This window comes from Piliocolobus tephrosceles, chromosome Y (assembly GCF_002776525.5).
Source record: "Piliocolobus tephrosceles isolate RC106 chromosome Y, ASM277652v3, whole genome shotgun sequence".
In the NCBI taxonomy this organism is placed as follows: Eukaryota; Metazoa; Chordata; class Mammalia; order Primates; family Cercopithecidae; genus Piliocolobus; species Piliocolobus tephrosceles.
The window spans coordinates 7,320,786-7,336,432 of NC_045456.1; the positions used below are offsets into that span (position 1 = coordinate 7,320,786).

General features: G+C 40.0%; 1 protein-coding gene across 1 annotated transcript in view; it reads right to left on the reverse strand.

Annotated features, from left to right (window-relative positions):
• Window positions 1-2,498: 2,498 nt before the first annotated feature.
• GRPR (gastrin releasing peptide receptor) overlaps window positions 2,499-15,647 on the reverse strand; it is a 32,109-nt gene continuing 18,960 nt past the window's right edge. The window contains exons 2-3 of the mRNA XM_023199080.2: window positions 5,377-5,728; window positions 2,499-3,766 (exon numbers count right to left, since the gene is read on the reverse strand). Coding sequence (XP_023054848.1) covers window positions 3,377-3,766; window positions 5,377-5,728 — 742 coding nt within the window. The 3' untranslated portion in view covers window positions 2,499-3,376. The remainder of the gene's footprint in view (window positions 3,767-5,376; window positions 5,729-15,647) is intronic.

Below are 15,647 nucleotides of genomic sequence, written 5' to 3' on the forward strand. Positions count from 1 at the left end.
ATTGATTTTTTTTTCTTGCCAAAGACATAAGTGCTAAACGTGATTATCTTTGGAAGCCAGGCGTGAAATGTCTCAGCTCCAGCCCCTGCCACACTCTGCTTTGGCAGAGAAGTGATACACGTGGGGACTTGGGTCTCTCTCACGTAATTTTAGGTTCTTGAGGTGGAATAAAATAATAAAATTTTGACTTCCCTAGAGAAGGCCCAACTATGTCCTTCCTGGTAAGAAGGTCTAAATCAGTCCATTAGTTGATTCACAAAATTGTTTTACCAGTTCTTGGTCACTGGCTGGCAAAGGCCTCCTTCAATCCTTTCATTTAAGAGTCTCAAAGAAGTAGTAAGATTCGGCCGGGCACGGTGCCTGTAATCCCAGCACTTTGGGAAGCCAAGGCAGGCAGATCACTTGAGGTCAGGAGTTCGAGACCAGCCTGACCAACATGGAGAAACCCCGTCTCTACTAAAAAAATACAAAATTAGCCGGGTATGGTGGTGCATGCCTGAAATCCCAGCTACTCAGGAGGCTGAGGCAGGAGAATCCCTTGAACCCAGAAGGTGGAGGTTGCGGTGAGCCCAAATAGTGCCGTTGCACTCCAGTCTGGGCAACAAGAGCGAAACTCCATCTCAAAAAAAAAAAAAAAAAAAAAAAAAAAAATGTAATAAGATTCGCCTAAGGACACACAGCTACACCTAGACCTCCATCTCCTCACTCTTTGTCCAGAAGCTAGGAAGGAGACCACACACAATCTATGCCATGATGTTAACTGAAGGAGACATGAAGATGAGCTCTACTCCCAAAATGTCCCTGGAAGCAGGTAGATCAGAGATGCCTGAACAAGTTATGCTAGGTATTCAAAAGGCTATACATGTTAGCAACTAACTAAGTGTAGAGTCATTTATAATCAAGGGTTTTGAAGAAAGCCAAGGGCAAATTGTGGAACACTAGTTCAAGATAATAGATGCATGGAGGTTGAAGAAGGGTGAATAGGAAGAGTACCCTTTGTATAATGAGAAGACTCAGCAATATGTTTTCTTATGTCTCTTTCGGCTCTAACTCCAAAACATAGCAAGCTTGCAGAACATCATTCATGCAAAGTATTCCAAGGGACCCCTTGAAGCAACAGAATGGTCTGTCTCCTTTCATACCACTAATGTGAACCCGAATATAGAATAGTGGTTGAAGGATTTCCAAACAGTTGTTGTTGCAAGGGTAGCAGAAGTGAGGCTACTGTGACTAAGTGGGCTACAGAAATGCTGCAGAGACAGAACTGGAGACGATGAAGAGACTCAGAATTTTAGCGATAGACAAGACCTTAGCACTGTCTTCTCAGTCTGGAGACGAAAACAGGAGTCTAGACAAGTGAAATTGATAGCCAGAGTGATATAGCTAGAGGCAGAGTTGGACCGTCAAGCTAGAAATCTTGGTTCTTTAAGCTGTACTATCTGTCTTGCTTTTCAAACTGTTCTATGTAATTATGGACTACCAGGAAAGCAGGTGTGTACAACACAGAAGAGCACGTAGCAAGCAGAATTGAAGAAGTTTCACCCTGTCTTGGTCGTAACTCCCAAAGCTCAAATAGGCAGTGGGCACTTCTTCATATCAAGAGACAAGAATCTTTTCATATGTGCCATGTGAAAATGAGAGCCAACTGTTTGTGTCTCATCTGGATAGAGAAAACCTAAATTAAAATTGTCTTAGGATTTTGATGTGTAAGGGCACATTTGTAAAATTTGAAATTATTTGAAAGTGGGTTAATATGTTTGCAACCTGTCAAAATTGCCCTCTCTTTGAGTGAAGAAAAACTCCATTCAGGGTTTCTAAAGTAAGGGAATCAAATCTTTTTAGAGCCAACTACATTCACTTAGAAAAAGAAAAATATTTCAGCCAAGTCTTTTTCTGCACATGGGCTCTTTCATAAATACTCTTCTTAAGTAGAAACAAGTCTATAGCTGTTTTTCAATCAGTTCTTAAAGTTAAGACCCCTGTGACTTTCTTATACATATTCAGACAAAAAATCCTTGTTACTGAAATTTTATTCACTTCCTCCCACAAACGTTAGCAGAAGCATACACTAAATATAAACGTGTTCCTATTTCTACTCAGATACAATCCCTTCTTTCTTTTTATTTTATTTTTTATTATTTATTTATCTATTTTTGAGACTGAGTCTCACTCTGTCGCCCAGGCTGGAGTGCAGTGGCGCTATCTCAGCTCACTGCAAGCTCTGCCTCCCGGGTTCATGCCATTCTCTTGCCTCAGCCTCCCGAGTAGCTGGGACTACAGGTGGCCCGCCACCACGCCCGGCTAGTTTTTGTATTTTTAGTAGAGACGGGGTTTCACTGTGTTAGCCAGGATGGTCTTGATCTCCTGACCTCGTGATCTGCCCAATCCCTTCTTTGTTATAGTGAAACTAAACTACTGATTCAGTATAGCAGTCAAAGACAAATCTAAGTAAATACACTTGACTCAAAACCTATGTATCAAGAATAAATACTGTACTTTATGCATTTATAGATATTTGATTAATTAATAGCATGATGAATTTTTTTCCTAAAAGGATTTCTCTTCTATGGTGGAATGGCACCCTGGATGATTAAAACTGTAGCAGCAAACAAGACCTCCATCAGGTAAGAATTCAGAGTGTGAAATATCATGCATAGCCACACGTGGATCTTTATATACGTGCCAATGTGTTTGGTTGTATTTTTGCTTTAAAAGTATGTATTTAGCATTTCTCCTAGGTCCTCAGTAACATCTTTTTTTAAAAAATAAATGCTTAGAGAATTGTTTTATATCAAACTAGCTTCCATTATTAACAACTTGGAGAGTGTCCCTCATACATGGAGCTCTTTCACAGGATTGACTTTTCATATTAGGAGTGTAAATAAAAGTTATTCCTTGGTTTGTGTATTACAGATTTTCCTGAAAACAAAGTCAAGTCATATTTCTAAAGTACTAGCGTCGGCTTAAAGAAATGACAAGGTGAGGTCTTTCACAAAGTAAGAATTCAATGTATGATTTCTCTGCTATATAAATCTGGTTGTTCATACAGTTTCTATGACATAATTGGTCACAACCATTTAACAGGGCTTGATGCTTAAAAAATAATTTTCTACTTGTTCCCTTTTCTAAAAAGGGAAGGTTTGCTTCACATCAGAAGAAACGTTCACAAGTTGAAATGAAAAACTTAAGACTTGATGGCTTCTTTCGAAATATAATGGTGATCCATTACTTGGGTCTCCCCACCCCTACCCCCAGCTACACCACTCACGAGCATTCTGAAGGGTCTTTGGAGGGCACAGACACAACAATGGATGCAAGGGTTCCTGTCTAGCCATAAAGCAAAACCGTCCTTCAGGGCGCGAAGTCAAGGGTCCATCTAGACATACCGCTCGTGACAGATGTTGCCATTGATGAGGCTAAAGGTGGCCACAGAGGGGTTCGTACTCTTGAGGGAGGTCATGCAGGTTGTACTCCTTCCAGTGCTGTGAGACCGGATGATCAGGCCAGGCTGGCAACAGAGGAGCTGAGTGTTGAACTGTTTCCTGAAACTCTTGCTCAGCAGATAGAGGGCAAAGGGGTTCACGCAGGAGTTGGTGAAGGCCAGGAGGCGGGCACAGATGCTGGTGACAAAGTGGAGCATGGAGGTGTCCACCTCAGAGTAGTGGTAGGAGCGGTACAGGTAAATGACGTGATTGGGGAGCCAGCAGAAGGCAAACAAGCCCACAAACACCAGCACTGTCTTGGCAAGTCGCTTCCGGGATTCAATCTAAGGAGAGAGTCACATGGAGAGAGAAAGCAGCAGCAAGGGACAGTGTCAGAAGAATGCAGAGAGACGAAGATTCAGGCAGAGAAAGAGACAGGGAAAAACAATTAGGGCAATAGATGAGTTCACAAAGCCATGGAAAAAGAGTTCAATAGGAGAGGGCAAGAGAGAATCCAGTAAAATGAGAGAAAGGCAACAGAAACAGATAGAAAAGGAAAAAAAAAAAAAAAAAAAAAAGAGTCAGAAACACAGAAATGGATGAGCCAGGAAGCAGAAACCCATGAGGAAGAATAGAGTTAGAACACACCACTGAGAACAGATCTTTAAACAAAGTTGATTACATATTTGACTGGATTGCAACATGAAATTCTAATAAGTGCCCCCTTTTTCCTCAGGAGAGCATTGGTGCAGTTTATCAGCCATATGACTTCATGGCTTTCTTTTCTCCACAGTTAATAATTTTTTATTCCCTCTGCTGCTCAAAAAGAGCAGCCAGCTTTGTTCTTCTTCATTGGCTAAACCAAGATAACTCTCTATTATTATGATTTTAAAATCTTGAGTTATCTCTGGACTATAGTCTATAGAAAGGGACTGTGGCAAAGAGGGATGGGCATCTCCTTTTTCTCCCAACTCCATCCACTACCTCAAGGAGAAACATGTTTCTCCATAAAGAGTTTGGGGTACAATGGATGTTGGCTAATGAGAGGTTTTTCAAGTAGGAAGGTAGTTTCATTGGAAATTGCCACTCTTCCCCCACAATTGAGACAAATACATAAATAATGAACTTTAAAGGGTAAGGTCTTTAAGTGAGTCAGCTATTCACTGAAATGGAGTGGGGAGTGTTTCTGCTTTTCCATCATAGATGCTACATGATCTACACCTGGGCTAGAAGGTGAGCACTGACAGGAGGAGGCCAGAGCCCTTGCTTTCTACCATTTGTTTGTACCTCAGGGATGAAATTATTGGGTGTTATAGGGAATGAGAGAGAGAGTCTAATCATATGGAGGGCATCTTGCATGCTGGGCACTACAGGCCTTACATATACTCTCTCTTGTAATCTTCCAATAGTTTTACAATGTAGGGATTATAAGCCTATTCGATAGGTAAGAAAACTAAGTCTCAGAGAGGCTGAGTACATCATGAAGCTTGGACTTGAGCCCAAATCAGTGTGAGCCCATCCTAATCAAACTACTTCTTTTTCTTCAACTGGCCTCACTTTCCAGCCTCCTCTGCTTTGTCTCCATGTGGTAATCCTCTTTCTAGGCAAACAATGTGACTGGAGTTTAAAGAAGTCACATCCCATGAGCCTCAAAGCTTTATTTATTGGTTTTTAAAATTCAACTCTTTTTCAGATTATTTCTCAAAAAGAAACCCACACTGGAAATCTTTCAGGTTCACAACACCTCCCTAGCTTAGGTCTGTAACAGGAGAATAAGATTATAAAGAACACCTTGGGTTTCCATGGCCAGGCGTTTCCATTTAGCATCTGGCCGCACATCACCCACATCATCTAATTGCAGATTCAAGTGTCATGGCTTGTCAGTGGGGTCCAAAAGAAATGCAAGGGATTATATCCCCAAGGAGGAAATGAATCAATTTTTTTTAGCACCTACCTGCTTCTTGACATGTATATTCCCTTCCACGGGAAGATTGTAAGCACTCTGGATCAGATTTTTAGCAATGAAGTAGTAGTAAACAGAGATGATTGACAGTGGGATGACGTAGAAGACGAGAAAGGAAGCCATGGAGTGGATTTTGGGGTGAAGCTCATTAGAGTGTGGGTATGGGGCACAGCTAATGAAGGTCTGGTTGGTGCTTTCCTCATGGAAGGGATGGAGGTCAGAAAACACAGCCTCTGGAATGGCCAGCAGCATGGAGATGATCCAGATAAAGGCGGCTTTCAGGCAGATCTTCATCAGGGCATGAGAGGCCTGGATATCCATTGGCCGGACAATGGCTTTGTATCTAGGGCAGGAAAGAAGGATCCTCATCAGTTGCATAATATTATTCTGAATACGAGAGCCAGGACTAAGTTGAGGCAAGCGAGACACCCGGGGTACAATATTTAAGGCGGTGCTCGGCCGGGCGCGGTGGCTCAAGCCTGTAATCCCAGCACTTTGGGAGGCCGAGACGGGCGGATCACAAGGTCAGGAGATCGAGACCATCCTGGCTAACACGGTGAAACCCCGTCTCTACTAAAATACAAAAAATTAGCCGGGCGTGTTGGCGGGCGCCTGTAGTCCCAGCTACTCGGGAGGCTGAGGCAGGAGAATGGCGTGAACCCGGGAGGCGGAGCTTGCAGTGAGCTGAGATCCGAGATCCGGCCACTGCACTCCAGCCTGGGCCACAGAGGGAGACTCTGTCTCAAAAAAAAAAAAAAAAAAAAAAAAAAAGGCGGTGCTCACTTTCAGGTCCTGAGGGTGCCGACTCTGAGCTCTATGACCCTGAGAGTGAGTGCCTCCTTAAATTTTGTACTCCAAATAACCACTTGCCTCACTCTAAACTAGCCCTGAAGGATGCCTTCTCCTCTCTCCAGAAGTACCATTCTGCTGATATTCTCTTTTCATGTTAATTCAGTTTTTAAAAATTAACATAAATATAAATTGTGTATATTTACTGTATATATACACAACATGATGTTTTAAAATATGTATACATTGTGGAATGACTAGATTGAGCTGATTAACATATACATTACCTCACATACTTATCTTTTAAAAATGAGAACAGTTAAAATCTACTCTTAGCAATTTTCGAGTGTGCAATACATTGTTATTAACTATAGTCACCATTTTGTACAATTCACACTCTCTCGATTTTAAGAATACCTCTTAGAAAAGCTGACGTTCCCTTTGGTTTTCTTCTTAAATCATGGAAATTAATAACAAGGCATGTTGTTGCTTAAAGGACACAGAGACAAGGAGGCTGGCTTTTTGTTTTTTTTGGCAAAACCTTCATTTTGAGTATTCCGATCCACTTCAGGGAACCTTAAGTCATTGAGTATTTTAAATATGCCTCTTTTCTTTTTCAAAGTATGCATAATAAATGGTCCCCTGAAAAAGTAATACCCAGGAGAATCCCTGTAATTTTCACATTGATTTTTCCCTTGCCTTCCTAATCTCAACTTTATCTTCTCTTGAAGTATTTAGGTTCTTCCTGGTTTGTGAGCTATTTGTGCCCATGTCTTGGGTGGAGTATTCTGGGAAGCAGACACTGAGATGAAGTAAGAAATGAACGTTTTATTGAGGAGCAGTACCTGTGAAAGGGAAAAGCGGGGGAAGTAGGATAGGAAGAGGGAGCTTGTCAGGTCTATACTAGCGAGGATGACTAAACATCTTGGTTTGCCTGGAAATTTTCCAGTTTTAGCATGGCAAATCCTATATCCTGGGAAATCTCTCAGTCCAAGCAAACTGGGATAGCCGGTCATTCTACGCCAGCCCAACAGGAAGCTTAGGAGCAAAGATTACCCAATAGGGAAGTCCTGCTTTGGGTGGAAATTGCGAGGACCATGTATAATCACCTTGCTTAGTCGTTGCATGGGGTCACCCCAAGAAGAATGTGATCTCAGTTACTACCTGGCTCAGTCACTGAGCAGGAATCACTCAAGAGAACATGACCACAGCTTGAAAGCTGAAGTGGACCCTGAAAGAACAGGTAGTTGGAGGTTTCAGCTAACCGCAACCCCTGCAGCTGGGCAAGTCTCTTCTACAAGGGAGGTCTGAGCAGCACATCTCCATGTCTGCACACTCCCCATATGGTCTCTAGCACAGTGGGTGACAAGACAAGGGCACAGTTATCTTGTGTACACCTGTTTGAGAACCCACTAGAGCATGAGCCTTTGGTGGGCAAAGAATATGTCTTTTTCCATCTTGGAATCTGCCAGCACTGTGATTTGCATATTCCACACAAAAGTTTGTTCAATTGAACATGAGCTACTATAATGTGGAAGTTGATATGAGTTGAGACCAACTACATGTGAGGGTGTTTATTGCTGAAAATGCTGCGTTTAAACTGGGTTCTACCTATGATACTCTTTTATATCATGGACTTCAGGGAAGGGGAATACTTATTTCCACTTGTTTTCATGTTGATTAGACCTCCATTGGTTTACCACTCTTGGTTGCACCCTGACTCCTCACTCACTTTCCTCCTCCTACCAGGGAAGGGGGAATGAATTATTCAGTGGCGAGTTTGGGAAAAAGAACCTGGCTTGTGCATTGGGCTCAGGGAGGACTATGGTTGTTTAACTGGCCCTGTCTAGAGGGATGGCAAGTGTAATATAGAAGATAAGAGAGTGCCTGCAAGTTCATTATTGCTATAGACCTGAGTTACATTCCCCAAACTGCTTTATCAGACATAGATGCAACTATTTTTTATCATAGTCTCTCTGATTTCTTTATCTGGCTTTCTGTTCTCAAATTAGGTAAGGAAGAGAGGGCTATAATTTATTAGACACCCCAAACCCCAAAATTCCAGAACAGTACTACAGTACTGCTTCAATGTACCTGTGTTTGCTTTATTTTTAAACAAATACAAACACAAATAAAAATTTAAAAGAAAGTTCTATTTTCTTCTAATATCTTCTTTATTCATTAGCCATTTTAAACATTTTCCTAGCTTAGAATGTAGGCAAGAAATTGGTATCTTTAATTAAAGGTATGTGAACATCTTCAGCCAAAGATGCATATGGCTTAAGATATCGCTAATAAATTTGTTAGAAATAAAATGATAACTAAGACTTCCGTCTGCATTTTCTGGCAGATAATAGTCATAATTACCACTAACTCTCTGAGTAAAGGTGAGTCACTCAGTCAGAAACCAGAGTAAATGGCTTACTTCCTTCTCTTTTAGGAATCTTGTCTTCCTAGATGCAAAAGACCATGGGAACTATGCTCTTTTAAATTCACAACCTTTAAAATATAAAACATTTATAGTTTTACCAGAAAATTAATTTGAATCTAAATCTAATTAAGCCTCTAGATTTATGTGCCGGTCTTCAGGAAATACGGTGATAGAAGAACCTGCTAAATGATGCTATAAGGATACAGTCAGCCAAATTCTGAATTGGAAAATCCAGGAATAATTACCCCTTTTTTTCCAACAAATATATGGCATAGAAAATGAGGGAGAATGGTTATAGACTGACTGAAATGTATAAGACATATCAACCAAATGCAACGTGTAGATTCCTTTTGGGTTTTGAATCAAACAAAACAATGATAAAAAGATATTTGTAAAATCAATATTGAAGAAAATCAAATATAAATGTATTTTTGGTGCTATCAAGGAATTATTTTGAATGTATTGAGTGTGATAACGGTATTGTGGCTATGTGTTTCTTAAAAGACCTTGTTTATAAAAGACACATGCTAAAATATTTACCAGTGAAATAATATAACATCTAGTATTTGCTTTAAAGTATTGACATATTCATATATCACTTGTGCAATTAAAAATAAGTTAAAATGCATTGCAAACAATTTTCTGTTACGGTATGTTCCGAACATAGCAAGTAAATGAAAGAAATCCCATTTACTAAGCTCTTGCCTTTTTCCAAGCAGAGAATAGAATCTATATTATCTCATTTATATTCCAGACAACTCCAATAGGTAGACATTATTATCTCCATTCTGCAGATGGGAAATTGAAGCTCAGTTTAAGAGGTGGTAGAGTCAACATTCAATTTAGAACCAATGTTTTTTAGAACCCATAGTTCTTTCAGAAGAGAGCTTTGGGTAAATTCTTCCTTGAGGGAGGGAAATAGACCAGATGTTTCTCAAATGTATATAGAACATACAAAATGTTTCCTGCAAGTCTAATGGTTCTGTATAGCATGAAGCATATCAGTCTATATCCTATTCTGGCCTAGATTGCTCTGCCCAGAGCTCCCAATGCGGGGAGACACCACTGGGTAGTTCCTGTTTAGGAGAGATGGCTGGTTGGATTGGAGTGGATACCCAATCTAAACCAGTCAATGAACTGCCTGGCTAGCTGCTAAAGAGTTTCTCTCTCTCTTAAGCATTTAAACAGAAAAATAGAGAGAATATAGTTAGTCAGTAATAGATGCTGGAAATACAAGATTTTGATGTCAAGGAAAAGATCAGGGCAGCCATATTTAAACATGTAGAAGATGAATAAGCTGAGTAAAGGGACTGAGAGAAAAAGAATGAAGCAGACATAAGAGGAGAAGCTGAGATAATGTGGCCCTAAGTCGTATAGAGGGTATGGTTTCTGGCTTAGGTACTAGTTTTGAATGTACAAGAGATCTCCTATTATAATTTTACAATACTACCATCCCCTTTTTACTTGAGTTAGTTTGAGTGGCTTCTGTTCTTTGCCAACAAAAGAGCCTTATCTAAAACAATTAGATGTGATAACCCTTTAAAGTTATCACCAGACTTAGTTCCGAGATCATTTTGCATAGATCATTCCCCATTTGCTACCCTCTGAAAGAACAAGCTGTCAACTTTCCATTGTACTCAAGAGATAGACTAGTCTGCCTCATTCCTAAATTTTCCATTACTTTCCTGTTTCCCTCCTTCTGTCATGCCCAATTCCAGATTCTTGATTCATTTAAATCCAATCCTTCCAAATTTCAGTTTAAGTATCATCTTGATGAAGCTTGTGCTGACCAATCTAGGCCTTAATAGTTCCCATCCTTTCTCCCAACCTGTCTGACTTTTATGACAAGATTATCAACTCCTCTCATTTTCTGCTTATTATGCACTATCTTGAATTGTTTGCTAGTTTTCTATGGGTATGTCTTTTCCTTCTTTTTTCATTTTTAATTTTTGTAGGTACGTGGTAGGAATATATACTTATGGGGTACATGAGATGTTTTGGTACAAGTATGCCATGCATAATAATCACATCCTGTAGAATGGGGTATCCATCCTCTCAAGCATTTATCCTTAGTGTTAAAAGCAATCCAATTATACTCTTTTAGTTATTTTAAAATGTACAATTAAGTTATTATTGACTATAGTCATCCTGTTGTGCTGACAAATAGTAGGTTTTATTCATTCTTTCTAACTACTTTTTGTACCCATTAACCACCACTGCCTCCCCCCATCCCACTACCCTTCCCAGCCTCTGGTAGCCATCCTTCTACTCTCTATGTCCATAATTCAATTGTTTTGATTTTTAGATCTCCCAAATAAGTGAGAGCATGCAATGTTTGTCTTTCTGTGTCTGATTTATTTCACTTAACATAATGATCTTCAGTTCCATCCATGTTGTTGCAAATGACAGGATGTCATTCTTTGTATGGCTGAATAGTACTCCACTGTATATATGTACCACATTTTCTTTATCCAGTCATCTGCTGATGGACATTTAGTGTGCTTCCTAATCTTGGCTATTGTGAACAGTGCTGCAACAAACACGGGAGTGCAGCTATCTCTTAGATATACTGATCTCCTTTCTTTTGGATATATGCCCAGCAGGATTGCTTGATCATATGTTAGCTCTATTTTTAGCTTTTTGAGGAACCTCCAAACCGTTCATAGTGATTATACTAATTTACATTCTATGGGTATGTCTTTTCTACCTGACTTTTCCTTAAGTTTCCTGAGGTCAGAAGCTTACATCCTCTCCTCTTCTCTTTTTCCTGTCTCCCTAAAAATGTTCCAGGTTCCTTGCTCTGCAAATCACTTATTTCAAAGTAGGGACTCGGCAAATACTTGCTAATTAATTGATGAATAGTATGTGACTTGCCGATGTGTCTCTTATTTCCAACTTCTCACAAATGACTGAGAGAAGTTTCCCTTTTACACATTAAGTCAGTAAAAATCATTCTTCAATAGACTGACAGATTTGCTCCTCTGACAATATGGGACTCAAACAATTGTTTCCCACTTCTGAAAACATCTGTGCCTCATTTTTCTTATGCAAACATTGGAAAGGTCACAAAACATTCTCTGTGGCAAGATTAATGTGTCAAAGAGATTCTTGGCAAGTAGAAGTAGCTGGCTCCCACACTCAGGGTTGGAAACCTTTGCCCACAGAAAGGTATGTCTTTTATTCAAATATGGGCAGTTCGTTTATTTTTAAGGATCCAGCATTTCAGCCCTTATTTGTCCATAATTACCTACAGAAGTCTGTAGGAATTGTTGCATTACAATATTTTTAAACCTCCACTTCAGTCCTAATGTATACTATGTGGAGAATACTGAGGTAAAGAAGATAATTAAATGAACCAAATGGTCTCTAGGGTAACTGACACATTGCCTGCCTTAAAATTAGAATTCTACCTGATGAGATTTGACAAAACTATTAAACATCAACTTTATTTTCTCCTGAGAATAGCACCAAGATTTTTTCTGAACAACTGAGGCAATTATCAGCTGGCGTGTATGATGATTATAACCCAGAGCAATGGAATCTTATCTCTCTGAGCTATTACTCCACAAATGGAGAACTTACTGGTCTTTGGTGCCCGTCCAACTGTTATCTTTAAGTATGTAACAGATTGCAGTTATGCTTTTCTATTTTCTCCAGGATAAATATCTCCAATGCTCCTTTTCACCTCTTCTTAATATACTCTAGTTTCCTCTGGGTGCCAATGCAGACCTAGGATCAAGAGATGTAGTTCCTAATGGCAATTCTACCAACTAGTTGTATGGTCTTGGATGAATCGTAGACTTTGCACTTCAGTATTCTCATCCTTGAACAGGAGATAATTATTTACTGACAGGGAGCTCATGGGGATATGTTAACAAAATAGCTAGAAAGAACCCTCCAGAAATTAGGTATTACATTCCCCATTACTTTAAGAACTGAGGTGCTACACTGAATGAACAAACAGAACTCATATCCCACTTCGCTATTCTACCCTCCACAAGGGACTTGCAATTCTTAGCCTCAAGCTTTTGATGACCCTATAAAGAAAGGAGTAAGGAGTCTTTGTGGTCATTTCAAGTAATATTGACAACATCGATGAGGGAAGACTGGGGAGAAGTGGAGTAAAGTCACATCCTGTTAGAGAAGTAAGGAAGAGTCAGAAGGTATTCCTCCAATAGGAACAAACAAAGGAAGGAGACCAGGGAGGTTCTAGAACTTTGGGTGGCTTGTTGTATTTGGGGAGTATTAATGTTTGGGGATCTTCAGGTTGATTGTTTACTCTGGCATTCCTCCATCTTTTGGCTCCTTTTCTTCATTGTTTTAATTTGTGCGTGAGCACCAACTTCTTGGAAAACCTCTATGATTCAGAGAGACTGAAGAAGCTAAGCTGGGGAAAAGAAATGTCTTGGGATTTGCTTTTGGCTCAACAGGGAGAGGTAAAGTGTTGGAGAGGGGTGAAACTCTAGTTTGTCCCACCAGGATGGGTAAAAAAAGAGCAGTAATAGGGGGCAGGAGAGAACTTCTGTCCCTGCATGGAGGGAACAAGCTTAGTCAGCTTTGGAGCTCACAGGCCTGAGTGTGTGATTAACAGGGCGTGGAGGGGTGAAGAGCTCCAGCAAAAGGGCAATTAAATAAATAATTCCTCAACTTTTCTGCTGTCAGGCATGGGCAGGAATGCCTGAGGGACTAAAAGGAAAAGAGCAGAATCACTGGGGAAATCAGGGGATGGAAGGAGGGGAAGAGAAAAAAAGGAAGAGAAAAAGAAAGGAAATTGGAGGATAGGAGAGAAGGAGGCAAGGGAGAGGAGGAGAGGAGAGGAAAGGGGAGAAGACAGAAGAGATGGAGAAGAGAAGAGAAGAACAAAAGTTATATTCCATCTGGCAACACAAGTTGGGCCAGTTCCCTGCAGAAAACATTCATCTGGACCTTGTCAGTCTACTCTGATGCCCAAGAAGAAGCTGGAGTAAGGGTGGTGGGAGGTTGGAGGGGAAGTGGGGGCACTTAGGGAAGTATACCAACTCCCATTCTTTAAAAATCCTTTAAGAACAGAGCTTGAAGAAAGTAATAACAAATTGAACATACAACTACATTGTATGTATGTTAATGTATAAATTATATATATGTACTGCTGTACTAATATATTAGGTACAATTTCATTCTACGTTACCAGGAATTATTGTTAATTTCATTCAATGTGATGGTGGCATTGGGTTGTGTAGAAGACTACCCTTGTTCTCAGGAAATATACACTGAAATACTTAGGGGTGAAAGGTGAGGATGTGTGCACCCTACTTTCCAAAGCTCAGCAAAACAAAACACAACAACATACACACAGAAAGAAAGAGAAAAAAATCTAGAAAATGGTAATTGCTGAATGTGGGTGGGTATTATACAAGACTTCATAAATAAGTCAGGGAGAAAACATGCTAAAATGTAGAATTTTTAAAAGATGAACTAACAGTAAAATAAAATTTTAAAGACTACTTTAAACATTTTTTGTTAAATATTTTATCCTAGTTTATTGACAGTGAACCTTTTGCCATCAGAAAAGCTTATTATAATTATGATGTGATTGAATGTGTCATATCTGATTACAGCCTATACCAGGAATGAGGAAAGTGTCTTCTCTGTTATATTCATATTATTCTCTTAGGCTTGCAATTTTAATATCATCTACAATCTGTGGGGTTTTGTTTTCTATTTTGGTTCAGCAGGAATATTTTTAAGCCACTTGCCCATCTGAGGAGGTTAGTTTAATTAAAACTAGATTATGCACAACACACATCAGTCGGCAATGCCTTCTCTTAAGCTAAAAGTGCAAAGAAGAGTAATGGTGTCCTATTTGAGCCTTCTAGATAGTGGGCCGCTCACTCCTGCTGCCTGAGCCACACATGGTAAGGAATCCTGCGATGTGGGTGAGCCTCAATTTGGATACTACATATTACTCATGTTTAATTCATCCTTATATTAAAATAAAAATCAATATAAATAGAGGCTTTGGTACTTTCCTCCCTTACCTGTCAGATCAGGCCACACCTTTCCAGGAGCATGTGAAGTTCACTTTGGGGTTCATTGTCCCAGAAGACACTTGCCAGAAAATTTGGCTAAGGCCTCAAGGGTTCTCTTCACCCCCATATACACGCCTTGCAGTTCCCTATGGCCTGAGGCCTGGAGTAGTGTCTGGGCTCTTTAAAATATTCTGAGGCCTCAAAGCCAGCAGGGTTCATCTGAGTGAGACCTTGATCTTAGAACCAAGGTGAAAAATGGCACCAGTGAAGGACTAGAAACCAGAGGCTGGAACAAGGCTAGAGAAAGAGCTACTGACGGTGGGAAGGTACTGATCCTGGGATATGAGGGATGTAGAAGCTTAGGGATAAAATGGAAAGAGAGATGCAATTAGTTGTTGGACATCTTATGGCACTTTCTCATAAGGAGTCGGGCAACTATTGACCCTTGGGCCAAAAATGCGTTTCAGCAGAGTGATCCAATTTCAAAGCTCAATGCTAACCCTGTAAGGGAGCCCATCAGAAGGGTATATGAAGGATGAAATACTACAGTTGCCAGTGGATATGTTTAAAATGACAAAGGAAAGTAGTAATCCATTTAATTTCAGTTAGGTGTTCAAACATCCTGGCACACATTGTTCATTCCTCAAAAATGTTAGGGCCGAACATACATTTATAACTTGTTAAAATTTTATGAGCCAAAATGTTTAAAAAACATTTCAAAATCCCATTTGCAAATTGTAGTTAGACAGAGCCTGCAATTACTCTACTGTGTAGCAAGGAAGATACAGAGAGAACGGGAAAAAAAATCACATAGACAAAGAAAAATCAACCGTGCTCTAGGTGGAAGGGATAGTAGATTCAGGGTCATAAATTGCCTTTGTAAATTGTCATTCACCCCTAAACAGACCCCGAGACAAGGATTTAGGTGCAAGTAATTAATTGGAAGAAGATGCCAGGAAGCACGGGGAGGTAGAAAAAGCCAGTAAACTCAAGCCTGTAATCCCAGCACTTTGGGAGGCCAAGACGGGCGGATC